Source organism: Mobula hypostoma, chromosome 14 (genome assembly GCF_963921235.1).
Source record: "Mobula hypostoma chromosome 14, sMobHyp1.1, whole genome shotgun sequence".
In the NCBI taxonomy this organism is placed as follows: domain Eukaryota; kingdom Metazoa; phylum Chordata; class Chondrichthyes; order Myliobatiformes; family Myliobatidae; genus Mobula; species Mobula hypostoma.
In genome coordinates, this window is record NC_086110.1 from 76078541 (window position 1) to 76102206 (window position 23666).

General features: G+C 46.3%; 1 protein-coding gene across 1 annotated transcript in view; it reads left to right on the plus strand.

The window, feature by feature from the left end:
- The window catches only part of LOC134356356 (glucose-6-phosphate isomerase-like), a 65319-nt gene extending 43686 nt beyond the window's left edge, over positions 1 to 21633 (plus strand). The window contains exons 10-18 of the mRNA XM_063067255.1: positions 1431 to 1491; positions 2286 to 2329; positions 3451 to 3603; positions 7117 to 7246; positions 9651 to 9727; positions 13615 to 13743; positions 14908 to 14983; positions 15799 to 15865; positions 21196 to 21633. Coding sequence (XP_062923325.1) covers positions 1431 to 1491; positions 2286 to 2329; positions 3451 to 3603; positions 7117 to 7246; positions 9651 to 9727; positions 13615 to 13743; positions 14908 to 14983; positions 15799 to 15865; positions 21196 to 21319 — 861 coding nt within the window. The 3' untranslated portion in view covers positions 21320 to 21633. The remainder of the gene's footprint in view (positions 1 to 1430; positions 1492 to 2285; positions 2330 to 3450; positions 3604 to 7116; positions 7247 to 9650; positions 9728 to 13614; positions 13744 to 14907; positions 14984 to 15798; positions 15866 to 21195) is intronic.
- Positions 21634 to 23666: the final 2033 nt, after the last annotated feature.

The following is a 23666-nucleotide window of genomic DNA, read 5'->3' on the forward strand; positions in this document are numbered from 1 at the left end:
AACAAACCCTGCAAATTCAAAAATAAATAATATTAACTAAGCAGTAAATATCAAGAACATGAAATGAAGAGTCCTGGAAAGTGAGTCTGTGGGCTGTGGGAACAGTTCAGTGTTGGGGTGACTGAGGTTGAGTGAAGTTACTGCCTGTGGTTCAAGGGGCTGATGGCTGAAGGATAATAATTGTTCCTGAACTTGCTGGTGTGAGTCCTGAGGCTCCACCAGCTCCTTCCTGGGAAGAGAGCATGAGCTGATCATGGATGCTGCTTTCCTGTGATAACACTCCCGTGGATGTGCTCAATGGTGGGGAAGGTTTTACTTGTGATGGGAGTGGATTTTCCATTCAGGGGCATTGGTGTTTCCATACCAGGCCATGATGCAGCCAGTCAATATACTCGAGTTAATAGATTATAATAGTTATAGGCAGAAAAATTAATCCACTGTGTACTTTGCCATCTTATCTTGATTGACTGTAAGTGAACAAAATCAGTGCAGATAATGGACTGCCTTCATACAATGCTTTTGATGATTGCATCCTCCAAATCTTCATTTTCTTTCTAACATTCAGGATGGTTGTCTTTACCTTAATTCTTTGTAGTTCCAACTTGTAGTGAAATTGTTTCAGTTTCACTCCTGGCTGTTTCTGGCATCTCCAAGTCTGAATACTTGAAATTGTATAGAGCAAAATAATTCTGAATCGTCTTATTGCTTATTTCTTGCCAACTATCAGTGACAAAAATTGCTGCTTTTTGAACTCAAGCACACGTAACCATTTAAAAACTGTTTGCTCTAAGCATGGTGTAATGTGTAACAAACACTGACACTAGTGAGAAACATCAGCGACAGTCTCCTGTCCCAGTTAAATGGCACAGAATCCCATATAAACAAACAGAATCCCAACTATTTTCTTGACTGAACTTTGTTCTTTTCGAGATGCCCCAATTAACTGGAATCCACTGTATTTCAATCCTCATTAATTCCCTGCTTTGCCCAGCAGTTCCCCAACACCTCCACGACGCCTGGCTTCTGGCAGTGACAATGGACTACTCATACTTGTGGATGGTGGACTTTCCCAAGGGCTGTGCAGTTGTGGAGATGAGGTGTGTCTGCGTCGACCACTTGCTGGACCTGCCTGCCTGCCAGCTGCTGTCTCTGGTTCCCGGGGCCGGAGGCTATTTTGGTCTCCGAACTTTGGAAAGTTCAAAGGTGCCTGGTGCTAAACACACTGTTGGCATCTGTGATTTGGTGATCAGGTTACCTGGCAGAGAGCCGTGTCTTTCTCTCCTTCCATTCTACCCTGTCCTCTCCCCTCCCCACGTTCTGTCTCTCAGGGTGCAGAGCCTGGCAGAGAGATCTCTAGCCCACTGGGCTGGGCTGGGCTGGGTGTGGTGCTGTGAACCTCAGACGCTCATCTGTGCCTTTCCTTCCTACAGTGGGTTGGCGGACGCTACTCCCTCTGGTCAGCCATCGGACTCTCCATCGCCCTGCACATCGGTAGGCCTTCCTGGGACCAGGGTCTCACCCCCGTGTTTCTTTTGTTAGTCGGCCAGAATCATGCGAATTTTGTGTCTCAGCAGCTGTACATAAAAATTACCATTAATTATAATAAGACTATATTTAAAAATGTACAGAAAGAGCAAGAAAGTACTTTTCCTGGGATCATGGAGGGGAACAAGCAGATCTTCAAACATTTTTTGGCTCCTGTCCCTCCTCCCTGATGGTAGCAATGAGGAGAGGGCTTGTCCAGAATGAAGTATACTGCATTCCTGAAGCTATCCTTGATGGTGGGGAGGCTAGTGTCCGTGGTGGAGTTGGTAGAGTTTACAATCTTGTGCAGCTTTTCCCAGTCCTGCACATTGGAGCATTTATACCAGAAGGTGATGCAACCAGTTAGAATGCTCTCCATGGTAAACAGTAGAAATTTGTGAGTGTCTTTGGTGACGTACCAAGTCCCCTCAAACTCCTAATGAAATATAACCACTGAGGTGCCTTCTTTGTAATTGCATCAGTATGTTGGACCCAGGATAGATCCTCAGAGCTGTTGACACCAGGAACTTGAAACTACTCACCCTTGCCACTGCCGATCCCTTGGTGAGGACTGGAGTGTGTTCCCTCGATTTTCCCTTCCTGAAATCCAAAATCAGTCCCTTGGTCTTACTGTCATTGAGTGCAAGGTTGTTATTGCGACACCAATCTATCTCGCTTCATCGCTGCGCGAACCTCCGACCCCCGACCTCCACCCTGGGCCTGATACTGTTGCCGTGGTAACTCCTGTTTCTGTCTTCCAGGTTTTGAGAACTTCTCCCAGCTGTTGAATGGAGCCCACTGGATGGTGAGTGGGTGGGACATCACCGTCAGACTCCCCTCCCATTTCACCCCCCTGAGGAGCACAGGGTATACCCCCTTAACAGTCTTCTGTGCCCAGGACTGGTCGTAACTGGATCTGAGAGTCCTAAATGGGAGGGGAGGGGGAGGGGTAGCACAGTGATCAGTGTTCAATTCCTGCTGCTGAGTGTAAGGAGTTTCTACGTTCTCCCTGTGACCGTGTGTTTCCTCCGCGTGCTCTGATATCTCCCCCGCCCGAGGACGTGGGATAGCATGCTGTGTCAGCACCAGGTGCAGAATGACACTTGTGGCCTGACCGCACCGCACCCTCGGGCTGCGTTTGCTGTTAATGTAAAGGACACGTTTCACTATATGTTTCGATGTACGTGTGACGAAGTTAATCTTTAAAGTCTTTAATCCCACCGGTTGGGCCATGCAAGAAGTTCAGCAGGTGCAGGAAATCCAGAGCAACACATGAGGTGCTGGAGGAACTCAGCAGGTCAGGCAGCGTCAATGGAGAGGAATAAAGAGACCAGACTCTTCATCTGAGCTGCTCATTTTCCTCCGTAGATGCTGGCTAAGGTAGTGACTTTCCACAGCAGGTTGTGTGTTACCCACTGGCTGGGTGGTTCCCAAGACAAGAACTTGTCATCACTTCTCAACGTTGCTACTCCCACAGCCCAGGAACGAAACAGGAGCTCGTCTTGCTCTCATTCTCCAGAGCAACACCTGATTAATGAGGCCAGTCTCCAAGCACATGAGAACCCTTCACGTTTGTCCCCACGTTCCTCTCGGGCAATACCACAGTGACCTCACATGAAATTTCCTCTGGTCTTGCCAGCCCCTGGCAGCCCCTCACTACCTGTGCTGCTCCCCGCCCAGCCTCTTGAGCATCCTGGATTTCTGCCACTGTGCGGGTGGGGCCTGGGCGTAAGTGCTCGAATTCAGTCCCCAAGTAACCCTCTTTCGCTGTTGTTTAAACCTTCCTCCAGGGGTGTGTTCTAACATCAGCTCCCACGTACGTCAGTGCTGAGATTCTCATCATCCAGCCCTTCTATACCAGTTAGATGACAAAGACACTGTACAAATGCCGCCTGCCCCAGTCTCACTCTCACTCTCATTCTGAAGGACAAACACTTCCAGTCGTCCCCACTGGAACGAAACGCTCCTGTCCTGCTGGCTTTGCTGGGCATTTGGTACATCAACTTCTACAACACGGAGACCCACGCTCTGCTGCCCTACGACCAGTACATGCATCGCTTTGCCGCCTACTTTCAACAGGTACAACTGCATTGCGTATGGTGGGGGTGCACGTGTCCGCGACGTGTCTCTGTGTGTGTGTGTGTGGGGTGAAATCCCATTGTTGGAGGTGACACAGGATCGGAAGATGTAGAATCTTTGTGGGTGGAGTTAAGAAACTGCAAGGGTAAAAAGACCCTGATGGGAGTTATTTACTGGCCTCCGAAAAGTAGCCAAGGATGTGGTCTACAGATTGCAGCAGGAAATGCCAGGAGGGCAATGTTATGGGGGATTGCAAGGTGCAGATAGATTGGGAAAATCAAGTGGATGCCAGATCCTGAGAGGGCTTTTTGGAGCCGCTTGTGTCTGAGCCTGCTGGGGGATTACCTATTCTGGATTGGGTGTTGTGTAATGAACCGGATATGTTCGAGAGCTTAAGGTAAAGGAACCCTTGGGTCACAATGATCATAATATGACAGAATTCACCCTGAAAGTTGAGAGGGAGAAGCTAAAGTCAAATGTATCAGTATTACAGTGGAGTAAAGAGGATTACAGAGGCATGAGAGAGGAGCTGGCCAAAGTTGATAGGAAGGGGCCACCAGCCGGGAGTGGAGCAGAACAGCAGTGGCGGGAGTTTTGGTGAGCAATTTGGAAGGTGCAGGATGGATACATCAGAAAGAAGAGGAAGTGTTCCAAAGGGAGGGTGAAGCAACCGCGGCTGACAAGGGAAGTCAAAGCCAACATAAAAGCTAAGGAGAGGGCATATAATGGAGCAAAAATTAGGAGGAAGCTAGAGGATTGGGAAACTTTTAAAAACCAACAGGAGGCAACCGAAAAAATCATAAGGGGAGAAAAGATGAAATATGCAGCTAGCCAATAATATCAAAAATGATACCAGAAGTTTTTTCCAGATATATAAAGAGTAAAAGGCAGGCGAGAATAACTGGGAAATGACACCAGAGAGTTGGTAATGGGGGACAAGGAATGGTGGACGAACTGAATAAGTATTTTGTGGAAGACACCAGCAGTATGCTGGAAGTTTGAGAGTGTCAGGGAGCAGAAATGTGTGAAGTTGCCATTACTAAGGAGATGGTTCTTGGAAAACTGAAAGGTCTGAAGATAGATAAGTCACCTGGACCAGCTGGTCTACACCCCAGGATTCTAAAAGAGGTAGTTGAAGAGATTGTGGAGACATTATTAATGAACTGTAAAGAATCAATTGATTCTGGCATGGTTCCAGAGGACTGGAAAATTGTAAATGTCACTCCACTTGTAAAGAAGAGAGGGAGGCAGAGCAAAAGAAATTTTTAGGCCAGTTCACCTGACTTCAGTAGTTGGGAAAATGTTGGAGTTGATTGTTAAGAATGTAGCTTTAGGATACTTGAAGGCAAAGGACAAAATAGGCCGTAATCAGCATAGTTCTCTCAAGGAAAAGTCTTGCCTGACAAATCTGTTGGAATTCTTCACAGAAATGACAAGTAGGATAGATCAGAAAGGAGAATCGGTGGATGTTGTGTGCTGGATTTTCTGAAAGCATTTGACAAAGTGCTGTTCATGAGGGTGCTTAACAAGAGAAGAGCCCATGGTATTACAAGAAAGATACTAGCATGAATAGGGCATTGGCTGATTGGCAGGAGGCAAAGTAGAAATAAAAGGAGCCTTTTCTGTTGGCTGCTGGACAAGTTGTGGTCAGTGTTGGGACCGCTTCCTTTTACATTATGTGTCATGATTTGGATGATCAAATTGATGGCTTTGTTGCAAATTTTGCGGATGATATGTAGGTAGGTGGAGGGGCAGATTGTGTTGAGAAAGCAGAGGGGTTGCCGGTGCTCTTAGATCAGGAGAATGGGCAAAGAAGTGGCAGGTGGAATAGTGTCATGAAATGTGTGGTCATGCACTTTGGTAGAAGAAATTAAATATAGACTATTTTCTAAATGCAGAGAAAATACAAAAATCTGAGGTGCAAAGGGACTTGGGAGTCTGTGCAGGTTAATTTGTAGGTTGAGTCAGTGGTGAGGAAGACACATGCAATGTTTGCATTTATTTCAAGAGATCAAGAATATAAAAGCAAGGATATAATGTTGTGGCTTTATAAGGCACTGGTGAGGCCTCACCTGGAGTATTGTAAGCAGTTTTGGACCCCTTATTTAAGAAAGGATTTGCTGATGTTGGAGAGGGTTCAGAGGAGGTTCACAAGAATGATTCCAAGAATGAAAAGGTTGTCATACGAGCAGTGATTGGGGGTTCTGGGTCTGTACTCACTGGAATTTAGAAGAACGAGGTGGGGATATCATTGAAACCTATAGAGTGTTGATAGATAGAGTGGATGTAAAGAGGATGTTTCCTTTGGCAGGGGGAGTCTAGGACCAGAGGGGACGTCCATTTAGAACAGAGGGGAGGAAGAATTTCTTTAGTCAGAGGGTGGAAGATCTGTGGAATTTGTTGTTACAGGTGGCTGTGGAGGCCTGGTCTCTGGGTGGATTTAAGGCAGAGGTTAGTAGGTTCTTGGTGTCAGGACATGAAAGGTTATGGGGAGAAGGCAGGAGAGTGGGGTTGAGAGGGAAGTGGATCAGCCATGATGGAGTGGTGGACCAAATGGCCGTACTCTGTTCCCGTGTCTTGTGTTCTTGTGGAAGAAGCTTTTAGCCAGTCTGGCAGTCCTAGTCCTGATTCTCCTGCATCTCCCTCCTGACGGTCATGGCTCAAAGAGATTGTGGGATAGACGGTAGGGACAATACTTAAGGCCCTTCATCTGCAATATTCCCGGTAAATATTAATAATAACATTTAGAGCACTTTTCATACAGGTGATGTAGTTCAAAGTGGTTTACAATGGAATAAAAGAACAGATATGAAAATAAAAGACAGAAAATGTTTGAGCTGGTGTTTAAAACTGAGTCTGCATCCGTTATAGTTTTAGATGTTGAGTTCCACCGTTTAGGAGTGTAGCTCTAAAAAGTTGACCTGCCAAATATCCTTTGAGGGAGGTGGTTTAAATTTTCAAGGCTGGCGGAAGAAGACCAGAGAGCTCGAGCAGGATTATAAAACAAAAGTGATTCTGTCATGCACTTCAGTCCAGATCATTGAGAGCTTTAAAAACAAGTAAGAGAACTTTAAAGTCAATTCTAAAAGATATAGGAAGCCAATGTAAATCCACTAGTACGGGAGTGATATGTTCCCTCATCCTGGTTTTGATTAAAAGTCTATCTGAATGAGTTGAAGTTTCCCAATAAGTTGCTTTGGAAGGCCGTTAAAAAGTGCATTGCAGTAATCTCACCTGTTCAATATAAATGTGTGAATTAGTTTTCCGGCATCAATTTGTGACAGAAATAAACGTACCTTTGCAATATTTCTTAAGTGGAGAAATGCTGGTGGTCACTTTATGTGTAAGGTGGGGATTGCCTGTCAGACACACGTCAGCGTGTCGTCAACTGGGGTTACCTGCGGCTGCTGATAGGTGCAACAGTTTTTAATGTCTCTCCCCCCCAGTCGCTGCCTCGTTGGCACTGAGCTATTGTGATTGGCTAATTCCCAACCCTCTTCTCCCTGCTTCCAGGGCGACATGGAGTCCAATGGCAAGTACGTCACCAGCGCAGGGACCCGGGTGAACTACCAGACCGGGCCTATCGTGTGGGGGGAGCCTGGAACCAACGGACAGCATGCTTTCTACCAGCTCATCCACCAGGGTGAGTCTCCACCAAGGCTGGGCCCGGGAGGGAGGGAATGTGAGTCACTGGCCTAGGGCAGGTATGGGTGCCTTAAGGTTGTCGCAGCCAGGGCAGAGATGGGAAGGAGTGGGGATAAGCTCTCACTGCCTATTAAATGCTCTGAATGGTGTGCGTCTCAAATAATTTCTGACAAACAAATCCAGCCTTTCCGTGTGGCTTATCCTCTGAGCCCAGTGGAACTGTATCTACCAACAGGAGGAGCAAAGATGGGTTACTGACACACTAAAATCAGCCACTTCAGGCAGATAGGTCTCATCAGCCGAGGTTGACAGTTCATCTAGGAGAAGGAAAACTCTGATTTCAAACCCCCGCTACCTTGTAGCTATCTAATAGAGGAATGGATTTAAAAGGTGGGAGGAGGGGTCATTTACTGTGTTTGGTGCTCCCAGTGTGGCCTCCTGTATATCGGCGAGAGCCGATGTAGATTAGGAGATCACTTCACCAAGCAGCTACACTCTGTCCACCAGAACAAGCAGGATCTCCCCGTCGCCACCCATTTTAATTCCACTTCCCATTCCGATATGTCCATCCATGGTCTCTCTACTGTCGTGATGAGGCCACACTCAGGTTGGAGGAACAACACCTTATATTCCGTTTGGGTAGTTTTCAACCTGATGGCAAAATTTCTCAAACTTTCCCCACCCCCTTTTTCCTCTCTCACCTCATTTCCTTGGCTGTCCATCGCCTCCCTCTGGGGCTCCTCCCCCCTTGTTTCTTTCTTCCGTGGCCTTCTGTCTCTTTCACCAAACTTCCCAGCTCTTTACTTCATCCCTCCCCCTCCAGGTTTCACTTATCGCCTGGTGTTTCTCTCTCCCCTCCACCACCTTTCAAATCTATTCCTCAGCCTTTTTTCTCCAGTTGTGCTGAAGGGTTTCGGCCCGAAACATCAACTGTACTTTTTTAGAAACATAGAAAACCTGCAGCACAATATAGGCCCTTCGGCCCACAAAGTTGTACCGAACATGTCCCTACCTTGAAATTACTAGGCTTACCTATAGCCCTCTATTTTTCTAAGCTCCATGTATCTATCCAAAAGTCTCTTAAAAAACCCTATCGTATCCGCCTCCACCAGCGTTGCTGGCAGCCCATTCCATGCACTCACCACTCTGAATTAAAAAACTTACCCCTGACATCTCTGTACCTGCTCCCCAGCACCTTAAACCTGTGCCCTCTTGTGGCAGTCATTTCAGCCCTGGGAAAAAGCCTCTGACTATCCACACGATGCTGCCTGGCCTGCTGAGTTCCTCCAGCATTTTGTGTGCGTTGCTTTATTTTTAAATGTTACTTATTTAGAAATACAACGTGGAATAGGCCTTCCAGCCCTTTGAGCCACACGGCCAGAAACCCACCGATCTAACTGTAGGATAATCACGAGATAACTAACATCTCAGTCTCTCTCCCCCTCTCTCAGCGAGAGGGGAGACCAACAAAACATACAACTTTCTGATTATGATGTTACAGTCTGCCATGTCGCTTCTATTCTGAGTTCTTTGACTCGGCAGCGAACTCTTCCCCCATTATTGAAAGAAGGAAAGAGTGATTGCCCGAGTACAGAGGCCTCTGACAGCCAATCCGCTGTTTGTGATGTTCCGTTTCTCTCGCGACGTCTCTGTTAGTGACACCAGTGTGGAGTCAGCTCGTCCACAGGCCCAGGCCCTTGCCCCAAAGGTACGTACATCTTCCAACCAGGCCACGTAGAAAACCTACAGCACAATACAGGCCCTTCGGCCCACAAAGCTGTGCTGAACATGTCCTTACCTTAGAACTACCTAGGCTCACCCATATTTAAAACCAGTGGGTCAGTGGAACCGTCGCTGTAAAGAACTGCAGTTAGAGTGCAGCTGTACATCATGAACCCCAACACTTTGAAAAGGGAAAAAGAGACGTGAAAAGAGATTCCCTTTCGCAGGTGAGCTCGAAAAGCTGCCCTCCGGTGATATCTTGGCTCTGTGAGGAAACCAGAGCCTTTGGAGACTGAGAGCAGTTTTGGGCCCGTTGTCAATATATCCGATGTAACCAGGTGATTATTACCTGGGATTCTTTTTATGAACCCTGCATTCTTCCATTTATGAGTTTTTTTTAAAAAAAAACTCGACATTTCTCTACGTGCTGGGGTGCTGGAAAGGATGTGCTGGCATTGGAAAGAGCCTAGCAGAGTTCCACGAAATGATCCTGAGACTGAATGAAAAGGTTAAAGTATGAGAAATGTTTGATGGCTCTGGGTCGAGACTCTCTGGGGTTTAGGAAGAGGACAGGTGTTGGGTATAGGAGGGGGTAATGTGGCTGCTGACTGTTTCAGGCTGGATCTGTGTGTCGTGTCAGTGTCTGATCTCAATGCAATGTTCCTTCCTCCACTCCACAGGAACACGGATGATTCCTGCTGACTTCCTCATCCCAGTGCAGACCCAGCATCCAATCAGGAAGGGACTGCATCACACGGTACGTCAGAATCTGGTGGTCATCTGTTGTGTCCTTACCCGACAATGACAGCAAAACTGTGGCAGAGAGTTTTTAAAGTGGGAGTGGAGCAGTTCCACTCGCTCGACGTCGGAAGTCCTACGAGTAGTCGTCACAACTGGGGTCTTCCCCGGTCGCTGTGGATGACCATGACGTCCTCTCTGTGTAGTCGTCCCCTTCGCTCTCCATGGAGCATTACAGAGCCACCTTCCTGGCTGTTGGATCTCACTGTAGATCCCATCCGCCGGAGCTGTCTTCACGTAGGGACACACCTGTCCTAGCGTCTCACCTGGTGTACCCTGCCTGTGGAAGCTGTGTACTGGGGTGTGACCGCTGTCTCGTGCAAACAGCTGCTTGGAGCCACAGGTGAGAGCTGAGTGTCCGGTGGCCCCAAAGGTGAGTGAGCCGTCCCAGCAGCCCCTCACTGGACACCCCTTACAGCACAGAAAATGGGCCCTCCAGCCCATACCAATCAGTTATTCTGTGTAGTCCCATCAACGCACGTCATGACCACGGCCCTCCATAACCCTCCCATCCCTGTACTTATCCAAGCTCCTGTTAAATACTGAAATGGAGCCCGTTCCACACTCGCACCTCCCTCTTGAGAGAAGAAGTTCCCTTAAACATTTCACCCTTAACCTGTGACATCTAGTTCCAGCCTCTCACAACCTCAGTGAAAACGCCTGCTTGCACTTACCCTATCTATAAGGACCCCCACCACCCAGGGCGTGCTCTCTTCTCATTGCTCATCGACGAGGCACAGGAGCCCAAAGACACACACTCAATAATTCAGGAACAGCTCGTTCCCCTCCACCACCAGATTTCTGACTGGACAATGAAACCCTAAACATGGCCTCTCTTTCTGCACTACTTATTAATTTCTATATTTCTTATTAAGCTTAGTATTTTTTGTTTTGCATTGTACTGTTGTCAGAAAACAATGACTTTTACTGTATAAAAGTCAGGCAATCACTGTATATGCAGCTAGGGTGCCTAATACTTTTGCACAGTGCTCTAGTAATTTTAGGTATTGTATTGCACTGTACTGCAAATTTCATGACATGTGGTGAGTGTTGGTAAACCTGATTCAGACATGGGTGTCTATTGTGGACTGAGAGCGGGAAGGGGGAGGGAGAGGGGAATCATGGTTAGGGAAAAGGGGAAGGAAGAGGGGAGCGGAAAGCACCAGAGAGACGTTCTGTAATGATCGATAGGTTTATTGTTTGGAATCAAATGACCAGCCTCAGTACCCGTTGAGGATTCCCAACATCCTTTGCTCCCGGCAGATTTACAACCTGCTCTCCGCTCCATGTTGACAAGTGCAGTACTGTGCAAAAGTCTTAACTATAACTTATATGTCTGCCAGGCTTCTGTACTGCATGTCCGTGATATAAACTTGATTCAGATTGAAGAAATCTGATTAGCTAAGGAAAAAAAAGTATCTTTCTTCCAACCAGGCAGTAGAGGGTGTGTCACCACTGGGCTGGGCTGGTTCCAGGTGGTTAAGCTGTTCCAATAAGCAGAGGCAGAAGTCGGCCATTCAGCCCATCGAGTCTGCTTCGCCATTCCATCATGACTGATTTTTATTATCCCTCTCAATCCTGTTCTCCTGCCTTCTCTCTGTAACCTTTGACACCCTGACTAATCAAGAATCTTATCAACCTCTGCTTTGAATATACCCAATGACTTGGCCTCCACTGCCGTCTGTGGCAGTGAATTCCTGAGATTCACTTCCCTCTAACTAAAGAAATTCCTCCTCATCTCTCTCATCTGTGTTGTAAATGGATGTACCTCTATTCTGAGGCTGTATCCTCTGGTCCTAGACTCCTCCACTATAGGCACTATCCTCTCCTTATCCATTCTTTCAAGGCCTTTCAACGTTCAATAGGTTTCAATGAGATTTCAGTGCTACAGCTATACAGGACCCTGGTCAGACCCCACTTGCAGTACTGTGCTCAGTTCTGGTCACCTCACTACAGGAAGGATGTGGAAACCATAGAAAAGGTGCAGACAACACACATCAAAGTTGCTGGTGAACGCAGCAGGCCAGGCAGCATCTCTAGGAAGAGGTACAGTCGACGTTTCGGGCCGAGACCCTTCATCAGGACCTCCTGACAAAGGGTCTCGGCCTGAAACGTCGCCTGTACCTCTTCCTGGAGATGCTGCCTGGCCTGCTGCGTTCACTAGCAACTTTGATGTGTGTTGCTTGAATTTCCAGCATCTGCAGATTTCCTTGTGAAAGGATACCGAGGAGATTTACGAGGAAGTTGCCTGGATTGGGGAGCATGCCTTATGAGAATCAGTTGAGTGAACTCAGCCTTTTCTCCTTGGAGCGACAGAGGATGAGAGGTGACCTGATAGAGGTGTACAAGATGATGGGAGGCATTGATTGTGTGGATAGTCAGAGGCTTTTTCCCAGGGCTGAAATGGCTAACACGAGAGGGCACAGTTTTAAGGTGCTTGGAAGTAGGTACAGAGGAGATGTCAGGGCTAAGTTTTTTTTATGCAGAGAGTGCTGAGTGCATGGAATGGGCTGCCAGCAACGGTGGTGGAGGAAGCAGATACAATAGGGTCTTTTAAGAGACTCCTGGATAGGTACATGGAGCTTAGAAAAATAGAGGGCTGTGGGTAACCCTAAGTAATTTCAAAAGTAAGTGCATGTTTGGCACAGCATTGTGGGCTGAAGGGCCTGTATTGTGCTGTGGGTTTTCTATGTTTCTGTGAAGAGTGCAGTACAGGTAAAAAGACAGTAAACATCTCAGTGTCCTAGTGATGAGGCCTCGATGGTGACAGGATATTCATTAGTCTCACAGCCTGGGGGAAGAAGCTGTTACCCAGTCTGGCAGTCCCAGTCCTGATACTCCTGTACCTCCTTCCTGATAGTAGTGGGTCAAAGCGACAAGAGTGGGAGATGCCTGGAATGCCCCCTCAGGACATACAATAAATAAAGGCATCTGTTAGTCTTGCGAGACCATGGATCTGCGCCGGGAAAGTCTTCACTCTCCAGGGCGCAGGCTTGGGCAAGGTTGTATGGAAGACCGGCAGTTGCCCATGCTGCAAGTCTCCCCTCTCCACGACACCGATGTTGTCCAAGGGAAGGGCATTAGGACCCATACAGCTTGGTGCACCGGTGCAGCAGATGCTGGAAATACAGCACTGGTGTCGTCGCAGAGCAAGGTGTGATTAAGTGCCTTGCTCAAGGACACAACATGTTGCCTCAGCTGGGGCTCGAACTCACAACCTTCAGGTCGCTAGTCCAATGCCTTAACCACTTGGCCATGTGCCCACACGGACATACAATAGCAGAGGCATATAGACAGACAAGTGAACGGGAAGACAGTGAAGGGATACAGACAGTGTGCGGGCAAAACAGATTAATTTTTTGCCATCATGGTCAGTGCAGATATGATGGGCTAAAAACTAAGTGAAGCAATGGCTATTCCAGGTAAGGGTTCAAAATCCAATGAAAAGATTTTCATGTCTGAGTAACCTTGAAACTGCAGGATGGTTTATGGCTGTTTGTCTCTTGATCATCTGTCCAAATCAAATATTTAATGATTTGAACACAAATCATTTGGTTTTAGTTTTTTTTTATAAAAACATCATTGGTGGTTGTCCGTCTTGTTTGATGTTTCTGTGTTTTCCCCCCCCCCAGCCCCCATTCTTCTAAACTCCAGCCCAGAGGCATCAAATGCTCCTCGTACATTAACCCTTTCATTCCAGGAATCATTCTCGTGAACCACCTCTGAACCCTCTCCAGTTTTTGGATAGCTCCCCTGGGATGTGCACTGGATCACTCCCAGCCTTCTGCTGTGGGTATCTTTGGCTGAAGCAGAATGATATTCCTGAACTCTCCATTCCTTTCCCAGATCCTGCTGGCAAATTTCCTGGCACAGACGGAGGCGCTGATGAAGGGGAAGACGACGGCGGAGGCTCGGAAGGAGCTGCAGGCGGCTGGCCTGGGCTCAGATGCTTTGGAGAAACTGCTGCCCCACAAGGTGAGGCCAAGGGTCTGTGCCATTCCGATACAGGGACATGTCCTTTCCACCCCTACAACGGGCCTCCCCTCCCCACATCCTGCAGCAGGAGATGTGTTCTCCTCTACCCCACTGCCACCAGGAAACGTGTCAACTTCTCCCCATCTCTCTGCTGTGACCCCCCCCCGTCATCTTTGCCCCTCCATTTTTCCTCCCACATCTCACCCTCTCTCATGAACTTCCAACCCCTCTCCCATCTGCACCCCCTCCGGACTGAAGTATACCGAAAGCCTGCAAGCACGTACTGCCGGGCCCAATGGCAGCTTCTACTCTGCCCTCATCAAACTCTTGAATGATTCCCTAGTGGAGTAAGATGGATCGTGAAATAGGATCTAGTGCTTTCCTGGGGTATATGATGAACAAACTGTTCTCAGGCTTCCAACCAGATACAAGTATCGATGACAAACTCTGCCATCTTGATCAGGGATGATGCCCGGGCATGCTCAGTCCTGTGATATTTATACTCAACTCCCATCATCCCTGCCTCCTGATTGGTTAGTCCTCATCCAATCAGGATTCTGCCGTCCCACCTTGTTTATAATCGAATCCCAGTTCTCACTTAGAGCGCGACCTTCATCTTTGTTAAAGTTCTTTTCCTCTACCAGGTGGTCCCAGAAGCCATTGGTATGGCACAGTGTTTTTGTGCTATTGAAGACAATCCTTTGGCGATTCCGCATGCATTCTGGACTTCATAATCTGCCTCGTTGTGATCTTGCACTTTATTGTTTACCTGCACTGTAGTTCCTCTCTCACTCGCACTTTGAAGGGTCTCAAACAGCAACTGTTCATTCCTCCCCATAGCTGCTGCCTGGCCTGCTGAGTTCTTCCAGCAGTCTGTGTGTGTTGCTCTGGGTTTCCAGCATCTGCAGAATCTCTGTATTTGTAAATTTAATCTGCATTCTCGTATTGTTTTTGCTTGTACTAACCTAGTACACTGCTGTGGTGACCTGGTTTGTGGGGAGGGTACACGAGGTGAGCCGCTCACTGCTGTGGTGACCTGGTTTGTGCGGACCGTACACGAGGTGAGCCGCTCACTGCAGCTCAGTAGATGTGATGTAAGCAGCCATTTCCGGTGCTGTCCACCCACCCAGCCATTTACCCCCTCGGATCTGCTCTCTCTTCCAGGTTTTTGAGGGGAATCGTCCCACCAACTCCATTGTCTTTAAGAAACTGACTCCGTTCATGCTGGGGGCCCTGATCGGTGAGTGTTGCTGACTGTGTCTAGGGTGCGGGTGGGAGTGCAGAGCCCCATACTTTAGAAAAGATGTACTGGTCTTGGAGAGGGTGCAGAGGAGCTTCATGAGAATGATTCCGGGAACAAAAGTGTTAATGTAAGAAGAGCGTTTGATGGTTCTGGGTCTGTATTCGCTGCAGTTTAGAAGAATGAGGGGGATCACATTGAAAGGCGTAGCGAGAATGGATGTGGAGAGGATGTTTCCTACAGTGGGTGAGTCTAGGACCAGAGGGCAGAATAGAGGGATATCCATTTAGAACAGAGATACGGAGGAACTTCTTTAGCCAAAGGGTAGGGAAATGTGTTGCCACAGACAGCTGTGGAAGCCAAGTTATTGGTATATTTAAAGCAGAGATTGATAGGTTCTTGATTAGTCAGGTGTCAAAGGTTATGGGGAGAAGGCAGGACAATGGGATAATAAATCAGCCATGATGGAATGGTGGAGCAGACTCGATGGGCCGAATGGTACACAGCAATTCTGCTCCTGTGTCTTGTAGTCTTTCGGTGTGGATTTTAATGGCAGTGGGGTGGGGAATGTGTGTGGGAGTGTTTTCCCTGTGGGATGGGGTGTAATGGATATGGGGGGAGGTGGGTGTTTCGAGGGTGGGGGTTCCTGTGGGGTGTGGTGGGCTGGGGACGACAGTTTTTTTAAGTGGGGTGGTGGGGGCAAAGGGCTGTATTGGTGATGGCGGGGGGAGCCGAAGATTTCTTTGGGTGGGGTGCCATGTTCAAGCAGGTTTCCCATCGTGTCTCCTCACCTGACGTTGACTTTCTCCTGGCAGCCATGTACGAACACAAGATCTTCGTCCAGGGAGTCGTCTGGGACATCAACAGCTATGACCAGTGGGGGTGAGAACATCATCGGAGAGGGAGGGACTGTGGGAGGGCTGGCTCCCGAGCCAGGAGAGTGAAATTACTCACCCTTGGCACCCACCTAGGGTTGTCTTTTTCTCACTCCCAAATACGGGACACTTGTGTCTACCCCGAGAAAGACTACCATGAAGCCTTGCGCGGGCACCTGTGTGCGCATGCACGTACGTGCCAATTTTTTTCCCCCTATAAATCGGTTTTGGCTTAATCTTCCTGATACTGCTTTTACTAGATGTTAGAGTTATTTTGGGTTTTATGTGTTATTTGATATGGTTTTGTAGGTTATTTTTTGGGTCTGGGAACGCTCAAAAATTTTTCCCATATAAATTAATGGTAATTGCTTCTTCGCTTTACACCATTTCGGCACGAAAGGTTTCATAGGAACGCTCTACCTTAGCGGGGGAAATACGGGACAAGGGCGGTCCCGTATGGGACAAACCAATTTAGCCCAATATACGGGACAGTTGGCAACCCTACACCCATCAGACAAGGGGCCAGAGTATCAGCAGGAAATGGGGACAAGAAATAGAGAGTATTTATTATCTATCTAGAGATTCAACACGGTAACAGGCTGTTGATGCAACGCAATTACAGCTCAGTGTTGGCATTGAATGCCGGTGCCTGCTGTGAGGAATTTGTATGTCCTCCCACAGTTCAAAGACATACTGGTTAGTAAGTTGATTGGTCATTGTAAATAGTCCTGTGGTAAGGCAGGGGTTAAATCAGTGGGCTGCTAGTGGCTCGGCTTAAAGGGCCAGAAAGGCCTCTTCCTTGCTGTATCTCTATCTTTTTAAATCTTTTTATTGAATTAGTACACAAAAGGTAAAACATATAGAAACTAATACACTGTTGCGATATAAATTTACAAGAGATATTAATACATTAAAGTACAAACAGTGCAGTTTAGTTATAAAATAACGAGGTAATATAGTAGTATACTAATTTTCCACATATATCAATAAAGAGAAGAAAACAAACAAAAAAAACCCCACCGTGCAACTAACCTAAAAAGCAAAGCAAAGCACTGGGCTAACTAGGTACCCAGTAAACTTAAACAACTTAAAACAATCATGTCCTCAAACCCGACCTCCATTAGTAACAGTTAAAAACCAAGGAGGGAATGTAAATATGGTCAGAGAGAAAAAAAAAGTTACATTAAATGAAAATGTTGAATAAAAGATCTCCAGGTCTGTTCAAATTTAACTGAAGAATCATAAAGGTTACTTCTGATTTTTTCCAAATTTAAACATAGTATCATTTGAGAAAACCAAAAAAACATAGTTGGGGCACTAATCTCCTTCCAATGTTGTAAAATACATCTTTTCGCCATTAAAGTAAGAAATGTAATCATTTTACGGGCTGAAGGGGAAAGATTACTGGAAGTTTTAGGTGATCCAAAGATAGCAGTAATAGGATGGGGAGAAATATCTATATTCAATACATTGGAGAAAATATTAAAAATGTCTTTCCAAAAAGTTTCCAGAGTAGGACAGGACCAAAACGTATGAGTTAAGGACGCTATCTCCCCATGACATCTGTCACAAAGAGGGTTAATATGAGAATAAAAACGAACTAATTTATCTTTAGACATATGTGCTCTATGAACAACTTTAAATTGAATTAGGGAATGTTTGGAACAGATGGAGGAAGGCAACTGCAGGAAACATAAAGTTGTGGTGGTAGGGGATTTTAATTTTCCATACATTGATTGGGACTCCCATACTATTAGGGGTCTAGATGGTTTAGAGTTTGTAAAATGTGTTCAGGAAAGTTTTCTAAATCAATATATAGAGGGGATGCAATATTGGATCTCCTGTTAGGAAACGAGTTAGGACAAGTGATGGAAGTCTGGGTAGGGGAGCACTTTGGTTCCAGTGATCATAACACCATTAGTTTCAATTTGATCATGGACAAGGATAGATCTGGTCCTAGGGTTGAGGTTCTGAACTGGAAGAAAACCAAATTTGAAGAAATGAGAAAGGATCTAAAAAGTGTGGATTGGGACAGGTTGTTCTCTGGCAAAGATGTGATTGGTAGGTGGGAAGCCTTCAAAGGGGAAATTTTGAGAGTGCAGAGTTTGTATGTTCCTGTCAGGATTAAAGGCAAATTGAATAGGAATAAGGAACCTTGGTTCTCAAGAAGAGGGAGTTGTATGAAATGTATAGGAAACAGGGAGTAAATCAGGTGCTTGAGGAGTATAAGAAGTGCAAAAAAATACTTAAGAAAGAAATCAGGAGGGCTAAAAGAAGACATGAGGTTGCCTTGGCAGTCAAAGTGAAGGATAATGCAAAGAGCTTTTACAGGTATATTAAGAGCAAAAGGATTGTAAGGGATAAAATTGGTCCTCTTGAAGATCAGAGTGGTCGGCTATGTGCGGAACCAAAGGAAATGGGGGAGATCTTAAATAGGTTTTTTGCGTCTGTATTTACTAAGGAAACTGGCATGAAGTCTATGGAATTGAGGGAATCAAGCAGTGAGATCATGGAAACTGTACAGATTGAAAAGCAGGAGGTGCTTGCTGTCTTGAGGAAAATTAAAGTGGATAAATCCCCAGGACCTGACAGAGTGTTCCCTCGGACCTTGAAGGAGACTAGTGTTGAAATTGCAGGGGCCCTGGCAGAAATATTTAAAATGCTGCTGTCTACAGGTGAGGTGCCGGAGGATTGGAGAGTGGCTCATGTTGTTCCGTTGTTTAAAAAAGGATCGAAAAGTAATCCGGGAAATTATAGGCCGGTGAGTTTAACGTCGGTAGTGGGTAAGTTATTGGAGGGAGTACTAAGAGACAGAATCTACAAGCATTTGGATAGACAGGGACTTATTAGGGAGAGTCAACATGGCTTTGTGTGTGGTAGGTCATGTTTGACCAATCTGTTGGAGTTTTTCGAGGAGGTTACCAGGAAAGTGGATGAAGGGAAGGCAGTGGATATTGTCTACATGGACTTCAGTAAGGCCTTTGACAAGGTCCCGCATGGGAGGTTAGTTAGGAAAATTCAGTCGCTAGGTATACATGGAGAGGTGGTAAATTGGATTAGACATTGGCTCGATGGAAGAAGCCAGAGAGTGGTGGTAGAGAATTGCTTCTCTGAGTGGAGGCCTGTGACTAGTGGTGTGCCACAGGGATCGGTGCTGGGTCCATTGTTATTTGTCATCTATATCAATGATCTGGATGATAATGTGGTAAATTGGATCAGCAAGTTTGCTGATGATACAAAGATTGGAGGTGTAGTAGACAGTGAGGAAGGTTTTCAAAGCCTGCAGAGGGACTTGGACCAGCTGGAAAAATGGCAGATGGAGTTTTAATAGAGACAAGTGTGAGGTATTGCACGTTGGAAGGACAAACCAAGGTAGAACATACAGGGTTAATGGTAAGGCACTGAGGAGTGCAGTAGAACAGAGGGATCTGGGAATACAGATACAAAATTCCCTAAAAGTGGCGTCATAAGTAGATAGGGTCGTAAAGAGAGCTTTTGGTACATTGGCCTTTATTAATCGAAGTATTGAGTATAAGAGCTGGAATGTTATGATGAGCTTGTATAAGGCATTGGTGAGGCTGAATTTGGAGTATTGTGTTCAGTTTTGGTCACCAAATTACAGGAAGGATATAAATAAGGTTGAAAGAGTGCAGAGAAGGTTTACAAGAATGTTGCTGGGATTTGAGAAACTCAGTTACAGAGAAAGGTTGAATAGGTTAGGACTTTATTCCCTGGAGTGTAGAAGAATGAGGGGAGATTTGATAGAGGTATATAAAATTATGATGGGTATAGATAGAGCGAATGGAAGCAGGCTTTTTCCACTGAGGCAAGGGGAGAAAAAAAAGAGAAGATGGGTTAAGGGTGAGGGGGGGAAAAGTTTAAAGGGAACATTAGGGGGGGCTTCTTCACACAGAGAGTGGTGGGAGTGTGGAATGAGCTGCCAGATGAGGTGGTAAATGTGGGTTCTTTTTTAACATTTAAGAATAAATTGGACAGATACATGGATGGGAGGTGTATGGAGGGATATGGTCCGTGTGCAGGTCAGTGGGACTAGGCAGAAAACGGTTCGGCACAGCCAAGGAGGGCCAAAAGGCCTGTTTCTGTGCTGTAGTTTCTATGGTTTCTATGGAAGTATTGACTAGTTGTAAAATATGCACCCAGTCATCCGCCAAAATAGTAAAGCCCAATTCCTTTTCCCATTCGGACCTAATCTTATCGAATGGAGCTATCCTAAGTTTCATGGTAGTATTATAAATAATAGCCGTTACACCTTTCTGACATGGATTAAGGTTAATTATAGTATCTAAAATATATGTAGGAGGTAACGTCGGAAAGGAAGAGAGTATAGTACTTAGGAAATTTCTAACTTGGAGATATCTAAAAAAAATGTATTCTTGGTAAATTATATTTGTTAGATAATTGTTCAAAAGACATAAGGGAGCCATCTGAAAATAAATCCAAAAACCGTGAAATACCATTAGTCTTCCAAACTTGAAAGGCATGGTCCGTAGAGGAAGGGGAAAGAATATGTTGCCTAAAATAGGAATCGCTAGCCCAAATTGATTAAGATTGAAAAATTTTCGGAATTGAAACCAGATGCGTAAGGTATGTTTAACTATCGGGTTACAAACCTGTTTGTGGCGTTTCAAATCGAAAGGAAGAGAAGAACCTAAAATGGAGCCAAGTGCATAACCTTGAGCAGATTGTAATTCCAATACTACCCATTTAGGAATGGATCGTGTATCTTGGTCAAGTAACCAAAATTTCATGTGTCGAATATTAATTGCCCAATAATAAAATCTAAAATTAGGTAATGCCAAACCTCCATCTCTCTTAGCTTTCTGTAGATGTATTCTACCACTGTATCTCTAAATCAATCAATCAGACCCTTCCTGCCCAACATCATCCAGTTACACCAATTAACCTACTAACCCGTAATGACTGGAACACAAGTGACTCAGATTAGTTTAAAATAGTTAGCAAATAGATATGCATTTGCTTTGTCACAAGTACATGGAAATACTGTTTTTCATCAGTGCCCAACACGGTCCAAGATTGGGCTGGGGGCAGCCCACGAGCATTGCCAAGCTTCCAGCACCAACATCGCAGGTCCACAACTCGTTAACACTAACCCGTACGTCACTGGACTGAGGGGGGAAACTCACATGGTCACAGGGAACGTACAAACTCCCTACAGCAGCGTGAATTGAGCCCTGGTCACTGGGAGTGTAAACTGTTGAGCTAATGTCTATACTACTGTGCCATATGCCTATGTGTGTGTGTCTGTCTCTCACTCTCTCTGTCTCTGGACCACTGACCGACTCTGGTTTCTTACAGTGTGGAGCTGGGCAAACAGTTGGCCAAGGCGATCGAGCCTGAGCTTGTCACCCCTGACCCTGTGACCTCACATGACAGTTCCACCAATGGGCTCATCAACTTCATCAAGAAGAACCGCGCCTGAACTCGGACCCATGGAGAAACCCGTAGATCAGCCGAGAACACGTCCCGGCTGTGCAATGGACCTGTGAACGGTGTGGGCCCCTGTGTTTAACCCCCCCTCACCCCCCATCGAGTGTCCCAAATTGCTACACCTCGCCCCTTTGGTGTTCTTGGTGACTGTTCCACTGTGAGACAGTAACCTGTTGTAGTGAGGTTACAGGTGGGTCAGGCTGACTGTCATCTGTCTGTGTGTTCACTTAGAGCCAGCTTCTAACCCTGGGACATGGACTCCATGTAGCAACTGGAGAAAGTTTAAAATAAAACTTCACATCTCTGCTGGTCTGGTTGTCTCTTCACTCTCCTGTTTCAAGCCAGCAATGTTCAAAAGCAGCATCATGTTTATCACTGTGCATTTTTGATTTGTTATTTTGTGACAGCAAGACATAAAAGTATATAAATGACAACAATGAATAAACAGTGCAGGAAAACCAACAAAACAACTTTCCTCCAAACCAAGGCATACAACACAGTACACATAACTCACACACAACTGTACACATGTATACCACCGAACGAAACAACTTTCCTGCAGACCAAGGGGATTGGAGTAAAAAAAAAGTACATATAAGTACATATAACTCAAGCCGAGAGGTAATGTTGCAGCTATATAGGACCCTGGTCAGACCCCACTTGGAGTACTGTGCTCAGTTCTGGTCACCTCACTATAGGAAGGATGTGGAAACAATAGAAAGGGTGCAGAGGAGATTTACAAGAATGTTGCCTGGATTGGGGAGCATGCCTTATGAGAATAGGTTGTCATCCGTGTATGCATCCCACCCTCCGTGCCCCTCTCATCTGTGTACCCTCATAGTTTTGTAAACTTCCGTTAAATCACCCCTCAATCTTCTACGTTCCAAGGAATAAAGTCCAAATCTATTCAACCTTTCTCTTTAACTCAGGTCCTCCAGACCTGGCAACATCCTTGTAAATTTTCTCTGTACTCTCTCAAACTTGCTTACATCTTTCCTGTAGGTAGGTGACCAAAACTGCACACAGTACTCCAGATTAAACCTCATACAACCTCAACATAACATCCCATCTCCCGTTGTCAATACTTTGATTTGTGAAGGCCAATGCACCAACAACTTTCTTTTCGACCCAGTCTACCTGTGACACCACTTTTGATTAATTATGCACCTGTATTCCCAGGCCCCCCTACGTTCACTGTGTAAGACCTACACTGGTCAGTCCTACTTGGTCTGCATTAAATTCCAGCTGGTCCAGATCCCGCTGCAAGCCAAGATAGTCTTCCTCATGTCCACTAAAACCTCCAATCTTGATGTCATCCGCAAATTTTCAGTTTACCATAATCATCATCCAGATTGTTGATACAGATGACAAACAACAATGGGACCCGGGACCCAGCACCGATCCCTGTGGCACTCCACCAGTCAGAGAGGCAAACCCTTACTACCACCCTCTGGCTTCTCTCACAAAGCCAATGTCTACTCCAATCTACTACCTCATCCTGAACGCCAAGCGACTGAACCTTGGCCAGCCTCCCATGCGGGACCTTGTCAAATGTCTTACCAGGTCCCTGCAGATAATATCCACTTTCTTGCCTTCGTCCACTTTCTTGGTAACTTCCTCGAAAACTCAAAGATTGGTTAGACATGACCTATCACACACGAAGCCTTAATCAGTCCATATTTATCCAAATATTTATATATCCGGTCCCTTTAGAATACCTTCCAATTACATTCCCACTGCTGACGTCAGGCTCACCGACCTACAATTTCCTGGCTTATTCTTAGAGGCTTTCTTAAACAATTGATCAACATTGGCTATCCTGCAGTCCTCAGGCACTAAGGATGATTTAAATATCTCGGCTGGGACCCTGCAATTTCTGCACTTGCCTCTGCAGTGCCCGAGGGAACACCCTGTCAGGCCCTGGGGATTTCTCCACCCTGATTTGCCTCAGGACAGCAAACACCTCCTCCTCTGTAATCTGTACCGGGTCCATGAAGTTGATGCCAGCTTGCCTTACTTCTACAGACTCTGTCTGTCTCCTGAGTAAATACAAATGCAAAAAAACATTTAAGATCTTCCCCCCTTTCTTTTGGCTTCGCGCATCGATGACCACATTATTTTTCACAATACCAACTTTGTTCCAGCAGAAGCGGGCCGGAAGGGGTGTCCAGTCTGGGGCAGCTCACTTACCGGACACGTAACTCGGGCTCCAAGCAACTGCTTGCGGCAGCGGCCACGGCCGCGCTCCGACACACCGCTTCAGCAGGCTGAGGGCAGCCGGAGGGCCTCGTACCTCTGCCATGCCCGACAGCCCGGCGGATTGGGCGGGTCAGATCCGA